This window comes from Kogia breviceps, chromosome 9, assembly GCF_026419965.1.
Source record: "Kogia breviceps isolate mKogBre1 chromosome 9, mKogBre1 haplotype 1, whole genome shotgun sequence".
In the NCBI taxonomy this organism is placed as follows: Eukaryota; Metazoa; Chordata; class Mammalia; order Artiodactyla; family Physeteridae; genus Kogia; species Kogia breviceps.
This window is the reverse complement of record NC_081318.1, coordinates 51225372-51240543: the sequence shown is the minus strand read 5'-3', so window position 1 is coordinate 51240543 and position 15172 is coordinate 51225372. Positions and strand designations below refer to the sequence as shown.

The window sequence follows — 15172 nt, the reverse complement described above, 5'->3', positions numbered from 1 at the left end:
GCTAGTCCTAACAGAGGTGGCCTAGTTGAATGCAAGTTTTCTGACTTAGTTTGTATAGAGGGTTAGCTCCAAAAAGCCTTATTATTTACAATGTTTGCTAACATATGTTTCCAGGAACTTTAGTTCCAGAGTGATAATAGCTGACAGCAGTTTGGGGAAGAGGGAGGAGATTTTCCCTAACAACGTTGAAAACTTGAAAATCATTAAGTTAAATAAAGCTAACAGGCTTCTCTGCTGCAGGACTTCTCAGGGCCTTTAATATTTGCTCCTTCTTGTGTAAATGCAAAGCAGACTATAGTCAGCAGTGTTTTCCAAACATTTTAAATCATGGAATCCTTCTGTTTTTTAAAGTGTTATATGGGCAAAGTGTTCCATGAAATACATTTTGGGATATGTAAAAGCTAATCTATGTAAGGCAAATTACTTATGACTTTTAGACTTTAGTACATTTTGTTCTCTGTTTGCTTATATGTATGTCAACATAGACACAAAGCCAGACACATGAACCAATGAGAATCAGTTCAATGATACACCATAAAAATCAAATATATAGACTAAAATATACAACAAAGACTCTTTAGGATGGGTGTATATTAGTCGCCTACCATTTAATCCAACTTCTGTGAGACAGGGAGAATTCAGATGCATTTAACAAGCTGAAGAAAAAGTAGGTAACATAAGACTATTTACAACAACAGTGGAATTCTTGCCTTGAGCTCAGCTGCTCTGAAGTCATGGTCAATAGGTTAGTGAGGCAGTTAAGAAAGTACAATAAAAACTGTCAGCAACAAAATCAGGCTTACAAAGGAAGAAAAGTCAAGATGCTTCAAAAGTCTGAATGGAAGTGAGAAAGCAGGCAAGGTCACAGGACACAGGGAGAACCTGAGAACTGTCTTCATTTCATGAGGCCTCTGAGTTACAGCCCCTGTAAAAGGAACTCCCCGAGATCTTTCAGTCTCTGCAAGTGCGCTCTAAAACCTCAGGAATGAAACAAAGCTTGTTGGGCTCCCTGTGGAATTCACTGCTCGCAAGCCAGTGGGGCGCGGGCTATAGTTGAACAGGTGTTCCTGTTCCTGGACTTTTCTCGGAGCACAAATCTTGACCTAGTCTAGGTATGTGGCAGCCCTGCAGCTAGCTAGTTTTCACAAAGCCCAAAAGACAGAACGGCTGGCTGAGGCCCATTATAAACCTTGCACAAGGCCAGGCCCTCTGCAGGAGGACAGGATCAGGGGATCAACTCAATATAGCAAGCTCTGTCCTTCTGAGGAAGCAGCTTCTTCAAGGCAGGTCAAATCAGGATAGTTCCCTTCTGCAGGGAGGCACTATCTTCTCATTTTTAAAAAGACAGTGCATATTATCAAAAAGTAATGGCACTGTATAGGAATTTCCTCCCACAAAACCTAAAATGAAACAACCTAATTACAAGTGGTCCTTTAATACTAGAGAACCACACTGGGGTGTGTGAAGATCTTTAAAGGGGTGGGGCAGGTAATTCTTCCCATTTTACAGATAAGGTGTACTGCCAAACATGGACAAGGTTCTAACGGTCACTTGGACAAGAGTTTGAGGTAAGAATCTGTAAAGAACATAAAATGGTTTCCTCATAACCAACGTGTTTTATTGTAAGTTTGTAGGGTAAGGGAAAAGAGCCAAAGGAATCAGTGATGTAAAGGAAGAAAAATACAGGGTGACGAGAGAAAAGCAAAATAGGAAACGTCTTCTCTCCTCCACTTCAAGTACTGCCCTCCCATTTAAAAAACTTTAACTCATTTTCTCCTTTAAAAAATGATAAATCTATGATACTTTTTTTTAAAAAAGCAGAATAAGTACTCCTAGTCTCCATCACTAAAATGCCGGTTTGTATCCTCTCGGACTTTTTTAATATGCCTATATATGCCAGATTTATACAGTTTATTTTTTCCAAAAAAAAAAAAATGGGATCATACCTTATAGTTTTTGCTCAATACGTTGTGTCAATCTTCCAATACCTATAAAAATAAAAATAACCCTGGCTACCCCATCTGTGAGGGCAGTGAGACACCAGGTGAGGAGCCCAGACTCTGGGGTCAGGCAGGTTAGGATTCAAGTCTCAGGTTGGCTACTTTCTACCATGTGACCCTCACGAAGTTCTTTGGCTTCCCTAAGCCTCAGGTTTCTTACGTGTGCACAGCTAAGAGGTTACAGTCATAGGTACTCTGCGGCTTGCTGCTAGAATTCAATGAAATACTGCATGTTAAGTGCTTATTAGCAAATACCTGACATGACACTATGTTCGATATAAGGTAGATATTATTATTGTAGCTGTTGAGTATTCTAGTATATGATTACATTGCATTTTAAAAATCCAATCCCTCTACTGTCAGGCATTTAGGTTATTTCTAATTTTTTTTTTAAACTTTCTATTGTGAAATTTTTATAGACTCACAGGAAGTTACAAGAACAGTACAGAGAAGCCCTGGGTGCCCTACATCCAGTTTCCCATGGCGGTAACATCTTACATAACTTTGGTACAACATTAAACCTGGGAAATTAACATTGGTATAACCTACAGCTCTTATTCAGATTTCACTGGTTTAACAGGCTCTCACTTGTGAATGTGTATACGTATGGTGGTCAGTGCAATTTTATGGTATGTCTAGATTCGTGGACCCACCACTAGAATCAGGATATAGAGCTTTCCATCACTACCAAGATTCCTCTTACTACCCCTTTATAATCATACTTTCCCTCCTCCTTGTCCCTGATCCCTGGCAACCACTAATCATTTCTCCATCTCTATGCTTGTATCACTATAAAAGTGTTAATAAGTTCAATCATACACTATGACACCTTTTGAGATTGGCTATTTTAGGTCAATATGATACCCTTGAGATCCCCTCCACTGTGGCGTGTATCCACAGTTCATTCCTTTTTATTGCTGAGTAGTGTTCCACTGCATGGCTGTACCACCTTTTGTTTAACCATTCATCTGTTGAAGGACATTTGGGTTGTTCCAGTCTTTGGCTGATACAAATAAACCTGCTCTGAACAGTTGTGTATAGGATTTTGTGTGGACTTAAGTTTACATTTCTCTGGGATAAATGCCCAGGAATGTGAATGTTGGGTTGTATGGTAAGTACATGTTTGGTTTTATATAAAACTGCCAAACTCTTGTCCAGAGTGGCTGTACCATCTTGCATTGCCACCAGCAATGGATGAGAGATCCAGTTTCTCTGGATCCTTACCAGCTGTCAGTTTTTAAAAAAAATTTAGCTATTCTAATAGGTGCATGGTAATGTCTCACCATGCTTTTGATTTGCATTTTCCTAATGATGTTGAAAATCTATTTCTAATTTTTGATATGATAAACAATGCTATGATGGATGTCTTTGTTTGGATAATTTTTAAATTAATTCCTATGAATGAATTCTTCAAAGTGGAATTGCTGGATAGGCAGACTTTTTTAAAACTTGAAACATGATGTCACATGCCCTCCAGAGAAGTACCAATTTACACTCCCATCAGCAGCATATAAATTGCTCAGCCTTTAAAGTATACTTAAGGCTCTCTCATCTTCTCCCCTACAGAGTTAAAAAGAAACTTCTTGCCAATACACTCTGTACTACCAGGGAAATAAAATAAAAATTAGATTGCCTGAAATCCTAATAGAGCAGAAAACGAACCAACTAAGATTCCCCTCTCCAAGGACATCCCACAGTCAGACGAACATTTAACATTTTCATCAAACACATTAAGAAGAAAGAAAACTCATTTACCTTTATGGGCAATATGACACAGATCTTCTTGCATTTTAGAAAACTCTGATGAGGTTTCAGAGCCATCGGAATAATTTTTTTCTTCCCCAAAATCTAGTGTTGACAAATTAGGATTGGAGGAATGCAGTCTTACTGGGCCAGAAAAAGGGTTTGGGACCTGAAGTGACACCAAAAGGGAGATATTTCTTTTTAGATACGAATCGCTTAGAATATTTACTTGTTTCTAGGACTGGAAAGTACTAAGAATATTCTATAGAAAAGTCTTTCTATTGAGTGATAACTTATATGAAAACTCAGGAAAACACTTATCACAGAAACTTTCACTGGCTTCTTGCAAAATAAAAATGAGTGAGAAATCACATTTTGCTTTGGAGGTGATCACAGCATTAAAGCTACAGGTTGAAAATGATAGCTGAAGCAACCGGGCTGTTTCTCATTTATACTCATTTCCTTCCTCCTGGCAATAATCACCCAGGATCTAGGTTGCTAATAGTTAATGGGGTAGATTTTAAAATGTTTTCTTTACTTGCACCTGGTGCTTCTTACAAACAAACCTCCTTCTCACAGGTTTATACACAAATCACTCTTTGCTTTCAAAGTATTTAAGTTCAACCCATAAAGTGCCTTGAACCAGAGTTATTAATATATGAGTATAACAGTTTCTGTAAGTTTCTGATTTATTTTGACCCTGACAATGCTGTAATTTAACATGCAATGGCTGAGCTGCAAATCGTGGCTTCTGGCTTAGCCACGCATTGGGAAAAGTCGGCGGGGCTAGCGTTATGCAGTGAACTTCTGATGGGGGATTGGAAAGCTGGAGACAAGAGGCAAGAGAGAGTCTGTACAATGTCCTGCTCCCAGAGACTCCAGCCAGTGGGCTCAGAGGGGTGGTAAATCCACTGAGTTGCAGCAGAAGAGGTGAGTCAGAGCACACGACCACAGCAGCCACAAATCAAGGCACATACCGAAGCAGGGAAGAGAGCAGGCAGGCTAAGCATTAAGGAAGGGGAGGGCTTCCCTGGTGGCGCAGTGGTTGAGAGTCTGCCTGCCGATGCAGGGGGCGCGGGTTCGTGCCCCACTCCGGGAGGATCCCACGTGCCGCGGAGTGGCTGGGCCCGTGAGCCGTGGCCGCTGGGCCTGCGCGTCCGGAGCCTGTGCTCTGCAGCGGGAGAGGCCACAGCGGCGACAGGCCCGCATGATGCAAAAAAAAAAAAAAAAAAAAAAAAAAAAAAAAAGGGGAAACTAAAACCCTTTACCCAATATTCATTACATGCTTATTCTAGTATTCAGAAAATCTTCCAGAAAATCTAAGTGACTGAATTCCTCTCTCTGCACAGGGTATTTGAGAGAATAACTACAGAATATTCACTTGTCTATTCTTCTCTTTGAGTCCAAGGAGTCCCCAGCATATGTCCATGAGGAAACCAGCCTGTGGAGGGAAGCAAGGGTTACCTGCAGCGTTCCTTTAGCGTTTTTGCCAACAGCTCTGGACCGCCATCTCCTATGTGATCTTTTTTCCTTTTTGGGACTTTCAAAAGCTCCACCCTTTGTTTCAAAACAGGAAAGACAGCACAGACAGTAAGGTCTACCAAACCAATAGGGAAAGACACACAGCAAAGCGACCACCTCCATCCCCTTGAATCTGGCTGAAGCAACCAACAAGACAACTTCCCTGTTAGTGAAAGGCTGGGAGGAGAGAGGAAAGCGGAAGAGTGCCAGAATGAAACAGAAGCGGGATCTGGATAACCTGGATGACATTGATAGCCGGAGCTGAATATGTCCGATGCAGGACGTCCATACTTTGCAGGAGCTGGCTCATCTCCACCAGGCAGGCATGACAGTGTGCCAGGTCTGTGGGAGAAAAGCAAGAGGAGGAGTCAAACACACGTATCTTGCATTCAAGCTTCCCTATGTTAGTGCCGGCTACTTGTCTCATTGATCTCTTTTGGCTTTTACATCTCATAAGGGTAGGAAACTTCACTCCCCTTCTTACAGGAGAGGCAATAGACCATTGTGGTTAAGGGCATACATCTGGAGAACCATGCTGCCGCAGTTTGAATGTACTTTACGAACTGCGAATCTTGGTTAAATTACATAACTTCTTTGTGTCTCAGTTTCCTCATCTGGAAAACGGGGGTAATTATATACCTATCTCATAGGATAGTTGAGTTAAAAATGAGTTGATAAATGCAGAGTGATTTTAGAGTACCCAGCATATGGTAAGCACTAAATAAATCAGTCTTTATCATCATCATCACCACCACCATGATCATTACTTCTAATCTTTCAGGAACAGGCTGTCACTATCCGATTGTAAGGACCCAACACAAGTTAAATGAATGAAATTAAAATGAAGCGTGGGCTTCCCTGGTGGTGCAGTGGTTGAGAATCTGCCTGCCGATGCAGGGGACACGGGTTCGTGCCCTGGTCCGGGAAGATCCCACGTGCCGCGAAGAGGCTGGGCCCGTGAGCCATGGCCGCTGAGCCTGCGCGTCCGGAGCCTGTGCTCCGCAATGGGAGAGGCCACAACAGTGAGAGGCCCGCGTACCACCAAAAAAAAAAAAAAAAAAAAAAAAAAATGAAGCGTGTATTGGTCTCTAAGGATAACGTTGTCAATCATGGACCTGCAAGAGGACCATGATGGTCCTCTACAGATTGACCTGAGAGGACCTACGAGCATCCTCAGTCCAGTTCCTGGGTCACTAACTCAAAAGCTAGTTCTCAGTGTGCTGTTCACTGGATGACGGTGGCTATTTCTCCTGAGAAATCAAGGTCCAAAAGCCTAAAGAGGGTGGCTCTCAAACTTTGGGATCGTCAGAATCACCCAGAGAACTTGTTCAATCAGATTGCTGGGCTCCACCCCCCCAGTTTCTGATTCAGTCTATCTGAGTTGAAGCTGAGAATTCGTATTTCTAATAGGTTCCAAGGCCAGGCCAATGCTGCTGATCCAGGGAAAACACTTCAGGGAGTGCTGTCCCAAAATGTCACTCAGTGAAGCTCATATTTATTGGGAGGGCAACACTTATATGGCTCCAGGTGTGGTGATATCTGCATTCAACAGGCAAAAATGCCATTTTCAGGCATCTTTCTCTGATAGTGGTTCTCAATTGTGGCTACACTTTAAAAATCAACTGGTGAAATTTTTAAAATCACCTATGTCCAAGTCCCATCCCCAGGCAATTAAATTAGACCACCCCCAATCCCACTGGTGACTTTTTTTTTTTTTTTAGTTCCTTGGGTGATTCTTAGCTAATTAAGGTTGAGAACACAAAGCTTCCATAGGATAAAGGGTTCTCAACCCTGGCTCCTTATCAGAATCACTTGAGGAACTGTGGGAAAACTAGTGATGCCAGGGCTCCACCCCACACTAATTTTAAAAGATTCTTTGGGACCCAGGCATGCGTATCCTGAATTTTTAAAGCTCTCTTGGCGATTCTAATGTGCAGCCAGAGTAGAGAACACCTGTTCGGTGGGGATCTCCATTTGGTTCACCCACTCACCTCTGGAACAGTGATTTAAATTCTTGGATGTGTATCAGATGCATTTTTGGCCTTAAAAAAATATAGCAAACTGTGCAGACCCCGTCCCTGGATTCTGTGATTTAGTAGGCCATATGGAAATCAGGCATCAGTGCTTAAAGAACAGAAAAGGAAACCTGTCTGCAGGCACACCCAGGGGAAGACATAAAACTCTAAAGGAAAGTGCCTTTTGTTGATCACAAGTGCAGACTTCATAAGCAAAATATGACAGGGAATGTAGACCAGCGAAGGGGGAGGATACAAATTCATCTGGGGTCTGAATACCAAACCAGTGTAATCTAAGAGCAGAGGTTTTGACAGAAAGAAGCAGAGGTTTCGAGTCACTCTACCTTTAGAGCATTTTTCCATGTCCTCTGAAGACTGTAACCATAATGGAACTCGAGTCTCACCACCAGAAGAAAATGATAAATTGCTTCCGGTTTGAAACGAATTCTGATTTGATATACTGCTACCCTGTTCCACAGATGACAAAAGCACATTATAAATGAAAACAGAGCTTGGTGGGAACACTTTAGGGTAAAGGATAATAAAGTGGGCTTGTAGCTAATGGAAGCCATCTGCCCATAATAAGGAAGAAGGTTCTAGCAAAGCACTCCACTGGAGACCCTGAGACCTCCAGCTATTACCCGCGTGGCCATACCATGCTACGGGCCCCTGATTTCTCCTCCTGTCAAGTGATAATCACACTGAAAAAATGACACAAATGTTGGGAAAGATTTTGCAATTCTGTATGACTATAAGTGCACCTCTTGCATGTTACAACCTGAAAGCCAACTGAAGTCAAACGGGTCAAGAGAAAGCTGGAGCTTTCAGGGATATTAAATCCCTCCATACGTGCTGTTCTCCAGTTACACTCTCAGCATTAATAGATGCCCTCTGGCCCTCGTTCTGACTGAGTGGACGCACAGACTAATGAAATCCCAGATCAAGCTTACCCTGCTCCTCCCCACAAACCCTTCCTACCTCAGACACAGCCCCCGAGAGCAGACTCCCCCCCACAAACAAAGCCACCTTCCTTCAGATTCATTATCGGCAAATCTTTACCTTCCTACTGGAAATGGTGTCCAAGACCCCAGAACCAGAGTCTGTGACAGCAGATCCTGGGAAAAAATGATTAACTTCATGTGGAAACATGGCGATTTCATTCTGACGATACATTCTGTGGTGGCGAAGTTTGGATACCCACTCATCAAAGACTTCCTCTGACTTTACCTAGATTATGTTGGGTTGAAATGAGACGAGAATGTCAGTCACTCTAAGGAACAATTAGTCATCACATTGAGGTCACTCCTAGCACCTCTTCATGCTGTCGTGTGTAGAAATGTGGAAATACTAGTTTATTGACTTCATTTACATTTATGTAGTCTATGGAACAAGCTGGAGAAGGAGATGGAGAGTAAAAATGGTCTTCATAAACTCTACATTTAGGCATTCTATGAAAGACTCCAATTGTTATGTATTATTATGAAATATTAAAGAATAAATAAGCTGAAATTTACATTTATCCATCTCTTAAAGTAGTTCCAAGTTCTCTTGTCCCAGTTTCTACTAACCGTACTGAAAATATTAGCACCATTTTTTAAAAAAACTCTTTTATAATTCAGACTTTTCAGACCAATCTTCTCTGAACTGGAATGAATTAATAAATTCTTCCTAAAATATTTAATCTTGTTAATCTTCTCTGACAAAGAATATGTTGCTGAGGAATATACGTTAATGAATGTGAAGGTTACTTAAAAGAACATTTCTCCCACTCTTAGAAAACAAAAATCTGATAAAGCTTTATCAGTGATTTCCAGGATTTTTCAAACACACATATACAAACTTTTAGCCATTCTCCCCAGGAGTGACTATCAATGTATAATTTCTATAAAGAGTAAGGTTTGTAACTAGTAACTTTTATTATAAAGTAGTTCAAATGTGCATAAAAGTACTAAAAAGAATATAACAAGCACCTAAGTACCATAGATATTCCTCAATAGTCAATATTTGTGTGTGTATGATGGTGTATTGATACTTTCAAAATGAAAAATGATAGATATCTATATACGAGAACACAGAGACTCATGAAGTGGCAATTTAAAAGACCCCAAAAGGATGTATGGTAGGTTAACTTCCAAGAAGAAAAATCCAGGTCAATTCAGTTAAAATCTTTACTAATGCTGCTACTGAAAGCAAGGATGTGGAAATAAATGTCAGCAACATCCTTCACTTAGGAAGTGTTCCATCCGTGTTTATGTTTGTTATGTTGATTAGAAGTACAAGACTTAAAAAACCCCTCCAGGTGGTACTGGATGTGTCGTTTACAAGTAGAAGCGACACAAACAGACTCACATCTATTTGTGTCCTTTAAATTATGTTCTTGAAATGTACTTCATTTCCCAGATGTTGTTAACTGACCGCCCAGGACGGTCAAATCCGTACTGTTCCCTAAGCCTAAGCCCCTAGGTCTGTGGCTGTAGGTAATTGCATACAGCAGGGCTTCTCACCCTCGGCACATCGACAGGGTGGGGCTGGAGACGTCTTTGCCGTGGGGGCAATCAAGCCCACGTATGTGCTAAGCATGTGTGTGCCCAAGTACCACGACGTGCTATGGGGAGGACAGGGACGCATTAAGATGGGGAGTTCATAATCTCATGCTTTTATTTTCCCAAAGCGCAGCCCCCATTCCCAATATTCCAAGTAATTTGTCCAAGTACGAAAAGACTCAACATTTTCTCAATTAATTTCTAACACTCGGGTACCACCTAATAGTTGTATGTAATACATAAACGTATCGAGCTTCCCGTGGGTCAGGCATTACGTCAAGTTTTCTACGTGCAGTCCTACAGGATGAGCACTGCAACTCCCATTGTTGGGTGGGAGGGTGGTGAGAAAACGGAGACTTTCAGAGGTTAAATAATTTGTCAAAGGCTGAAAGCTTGTAAGTAGCCAGGCAGTCAAGATCTGAGCCAGATCTGTATCTCCAAAGCTCTTGCTTCATGCTTTTAACTATCTATACCACCTGCAGAAGAAGGGGCAGAAGAGGGTAGTTAAGCAGCTTTCAGAGATACTATTTGGAGAGCCATCCTTTAGGGGAAAAAATTTTCGACATCATTGTGGTATGAGAATTTTAATGGAATCCCTATAAATTTAGTCGAAGTTGTCAGATGGGGCTTCTCAGACTAAAGATCATATTTTATTTCAGGAAACATTTTAACCTATGGTAAATGGTTCTTCACTAAAGATGGTACTGCCTGGGGGTAGAGGGGGTTTGTATTTGGAAACATGAGGCTTTCTGTTTTTTTGGTTTTTTGTTACTGATGTCACAATCGCAAGGCAGGGGGGGATTTAGGGGATAAGAGACAAGGAGGCTAAACGTTCAGCAGTGTATGAGACAGTCCTACCCAATGAAGAACTGTCCCATCCAGATATCAATAGATATATCCTTAGAAATACTTTCATAATGAAGATCTTCTACATGTTGGCTGGATGTTTTGAAATTGAAAAGGCATCACCAACAGTACTGTAACCGACAATCCCTTCACAACATAAAGGAACTCTGTGCAACAGGAGACAGCATCTGGGAAGCAGTGTCACCTTCAGATGGTAAATGTGCTCCTCGGTGTCCAGATCTATGCACTTTGATGACTTCTTCACAGACATCACTGAGAGCCCGACATCAATGCAGCCATGCAGCTTCTCTCTCTCTATCTGCAGAGGCACAAAGGGGGCCCCTTGAGAACCACGGTGTTAAAAACCATCAGAACATCCTTAACACTCTTTCCCTCTACCCTCCCTTTCCACACCCACTAACAGTAAACATAATAACTACGCTTCTCCAGTACTTAGCGTGAACTAGCACGGAGCTTAGCCCTATACACACATCATCCTATTTAACCTGTGAGGGAGGAAACATCTCCCCTTTTACAGACGGGAGGCTGAATTACAGAGGGTTATGTAACAAGCAGTTTGCACACTGCTAAGTGAGGAAGCAAGAAGGTGAGGAGACTAGAAAGTTAGCCCCATGACTCCTATGACAGTTAATTCACCTGTTAACTTCACCGCCTCCTGCAGAAATAGTTTCCGATGTCTAAATTCATTTGGAAGTGACTTAAAAAGAGGAGTAAGTTTGTTTTCTACATCTGTGACTCCATTTCTGTTTGGTAAATAGGTTCACTTGTACCATTTTTTAGATTCCACATATAAGCAATATCAGACGATAATTGTCTTTGTCTGACTTACTTCACTCAATATGACAATCTCTAGGTCCATCCATGTAGCTGCAAATCGCATTATTTCATTCTTTTTTATGGCTGAGTAATATGGTTACCAAAGGGGAAGGGGGGGGATAAATTAGGAGCCTGGGATTGACATATACACACTAGTATATAAAATAGATAACTAATAAGGACCTACTGTATAGCACAGGGAACTCTACTCAATACTCTGTAATGACCCGTATGGGAATGGAATCTAAACAAGAATGGTTATATGTATAACTGATTCACCTTGCTGTACAGCAGAAAGTAACACAACATTACAAATCAACTAAAATCCAATAAAAATTAATTTAAAAATTTCTTCAAAAGCTGAAGAAACCAAACAAAAAAATTTAAAAATAAAAATTAAAAGAGGAGTAAGGAAGCTAATACAGGCCACGGTGGGTCAGGCACTAGGGCACGTTTCTGCATTCGCCCCAACAAGGTGAGCACCATGAGAGAGGCGAAGAGAGGAAGACAGGAGGAGAGAAGTGCTGGGTGAGAGAGGGACCCCTACGAGGGCAGGACCGGCAGTCATTCCGAGTCCTCCAGGGCTGTCTGCTGGTGTCCACACACAGGGGGACCTCCTGTCACCTTCACCAGGGGCCTTCTCCACTAAACCCCTCAGTCCCCATAACAGTGGGAGGGACACGCTCCCTGTTTTGTTCCTGTTACCTCACTGTGAAGAGGTTGCCCCCACCCAGAGAACCCCACAGCACAACGACCACAACCCATGCCCAGATACCCAGTAGGGTGTTGATAGGGGCTCCTGCACCTCTACTTGGTGGGTGAACTGAGCCCACCCAGAACCCAGAGCAGGGACAGTGGGGAGCGGCCACCTCTGTTCCCTGAGAGGGAACCACCACCCCTCCCTGATTTCCAGTTTAGGGAAATGCAATTCCCAAATATGCACAATCTCATCCATGAGCTGACAACCACTAGCCCTTTAGAATTCTTCAATAGCGTACTGGATCAACAAGACGACTTACATCACTTTGGTTCTTGGCATATTTCAAGATTCCTCTGTCCAGATAGAAGAATCTCTGCGGGGAATAAAGCAGAATTCATTAAGACATTCCCGGGACTTCCCTGGTGGCGCAGTGGTTAAGAATCCACCTGCCAGTGCGGGGGACACGGTTTTGATCCCTGGTCTGGGATGATCCCACATGCCTCAGAGCAACTAAGCCCGTGTGCCACAACTACTGAGCCCGCACGCCTAGAGCCCGTGCTCCGCAACAAGAGAAGCCACCGCAATGAGAAGCCCGCGCACCGCGAAAGAGTAGCCCTCGCTTGCCACTAGAGAAAGCCCACGCGAAGCAGCGAAGCCCCAATGCAGCCAAAAAGAAATAAAAAAAAAAAAAAGAAGACATTCCATTTAAACATCCTTCTCTTGGTCTCCATGCTCAACTTCAAATTAAATATAAGTACCTAAGAACCGGGTCCTGAGTGGGGAGTGTAGGTGCAAACGAAGGTGTGTCCCAGGCCAGTTCTTACCTTGTGCCAGCCTTTCAAGGGCCATTTCCTTTTTTTCAGCAAAAATCCTTTCTGAATTGGTGGCTCCTGGGTGTAATTGATCTCTCCCCTCAGTCCTTCCACCACTTCCCAGCTGTCCTGTTCCAACAAAAGAGTTCAGGCTCAGTGGCTATCTTTAGAAAAAACAGTAATGTTAAGAAGCACTCGATCCCATCAGTAAATCCATCCAAGATGATGAGATTGGCTGGGTGTGTTGGGGAGAAGAAATTCAAATATTTGCCTTTACAGATTTAATGCTATAATTTAGTGGCATCAAATTTTTTGTTGTTGTTGTTTTTGAAAAGCTCTCTCTCAGAAGGGAATGTCTCCGTCTTTTTTGGTGCTTGAACCTTGACAACCACAGCTAAAGGTAAAGACTTTCCTGTAAGTTCTATTTTTGTTCCCTTTGACATCATCAGTAATTTTCACTTACCACTAGACTTCGGTCTGAATTTGAACCCAAAGCTACAGACATCAGGATGGAGCCTAGGCAGGAGGGGTACGGGTGGCTGGGAAAATTGGCTGAAAAGTGTGAGACTGCATGCAAGTTGGTAAACACAACACGTTGGTCGAAATGATGATTTAGTCACACTACCTCCAAATGCTAGGTATTTAAATGTTGGAAATCTTGAAGCATCAAAAAGGTGGTTCTGCAACAAGTATTTTCATCCTCTTCCCCAGAAGTTTTGTTTTCTCCTCCTTTCTTTTGTTTCACAAACTTTGGTGGGGGGGAGGGTGCAATTATTGCTCTACTAAGCTGTTTGCAATTTTGAGGTACAAGTAGTTATTACTATAAATCTTCCACTGTTAGCTATTTGGGTTATTTCTTTTTTTTTTTCTTTCTTTCTTTTTTTTTTTGTGGTACGCGGGCCTCTCACTGCTGTGGCCTCTCCCGCTGCGGAGCACAGGCTCCGGACGCGCAGGCTCAGCAGCCATGGCTCACGGGCCCAGCCGCTCCGCGGCATGTGGGATCCTCCCAGACTGGTGCACGAACCCGTGTCCCCTGCATCGGCAGGCGGACTCCCAACCACTGCGCCACCAGGGAAGCCCTAGCCCTGGGTTATTTCAAGTAATTGACTAGAAAAGAATTTTAAAAGGAATACTAAAGAAAAATACTAAAAATTTATTTTTAAATGATTGAAAATGCACATACTATTGCAAAATTACCCCCGGAGAGACCAAAACTGGCAACTTCAGTGGTTATTATTATTATTATTTCCACATTTTTTGTTGGGATATAACATACATGAAATGTGCAAATCTTAAGATTGTAACTTGAAGAATTTATATACCTATACCTACCATCCAGATCAGAGAGAAAACATTTCCAACACAGGATAATTAAGTTTTGACAAACATGTCTTTCCCCTCCTCAGGTTTACTGAGATTACTTGCAAATAACATACGTAAGTTTAAGATGTACAATGTGATGATTTGATACACCTCTATTCCCTCACAGAACATACTGATTTTTTGGGGTGTGTGATGATAACATTTAAGATCTACTCTCTTACCAGCTTTCAAGTATATAACATTGTTAATTATAGTCACCATGCTATACATTAGATCCCCAGAGCTTATTCATCTTACAGCTGGGAATTTGTACCATTTGACCAACATTCTCTCCATTTCCCCCACCGTCTGCCCCTGGCAGCCACCATTCTATTCTCTCCTTCTATGAGTTTGGATTCTTTAGATTCTGAATGTGAGAACATACAGTATTTATCTTTCTCTGATTTGTTTCACTTAGCATAATATCCTCAAGATCCATCCATGTTGTCACAAAAGGCAGGATTTCCTTTTTATGGCTGAATAATATTCCATTGTGTGTATGTATATATATGGAATATATGGAATCTTACATTTGCAGGGGATACATATACATCTTACATTTTCTTTATCCATTCACCCATCCAATGGGCACTTAGATTGTTTCCATGTTGTGGCTACTGTAGATAATGCTACAACGAAAACTGGGGTGCAGATATCTCAAGAGACAAACATGTCATCTGGGCCAAATTTCATGTTGAATAACTTGCTCTTAGTCAACTCTGCAGCCTGCAGATTTGTACTTGGTACAGGCAGAGGCCAGAGGGGCTGGGAGATGGACCTTAATAACCTGGAA

At 42.0% G+C, this 15172-nt stretch overlaps 1 protein-coding gene across 6 annotated transcripts in view; it reads right to left on the bottom strand.

Moving 5' to 3' along the window:
- OSBPL3 (oxysterol binding protein like 3) overlaps positions 1 to 15172 on the bottom strand; it is a 191801-nt gene that overhangs the window by 59755 nt on the left and 116874 nt on the right. For 4 of the 6 annotated variants that reach the window (XM_067042457.1, XM_067042460.1, XM_067042461.1 and 1 more), the window contains 8 exons: positions 13030 to 13146; positions 12525 to 12578; positions 10874 to 10987; positions 8339 to 8506; positions 7624 to 7747; positions 5503 to 5606; positions 5208 to 5300; positions 3756 to 3912 (listed from right to left, as the gene is read on the bottom strand). In XM_067042457.1, the coding sequence (XP_066898558.1) occupies positions 3756 to 3912; positions 5208 to 5300; positions 5503 to 5606; positions 7624 to 7747; positions 8339 to 8506; positions 10874 to 10987; positions 12525 to 12578; positions 13030 to 13146 (931 nt within the window). The remainder of the gene's footprint in view (positions 1 to 3755; positions 3913 to 5207; positions 5301 to 5502; positions 5607 to 7623; positions 7748 to 8338; positions 8507 to 10873; positions 10988 to 12524; positions 12579 to 13029; positions 13147 to 15172) is intronic. The other 2 variants (XM_067042459.1, XM_067042462.1) reach the window with 1 other exon arrangement.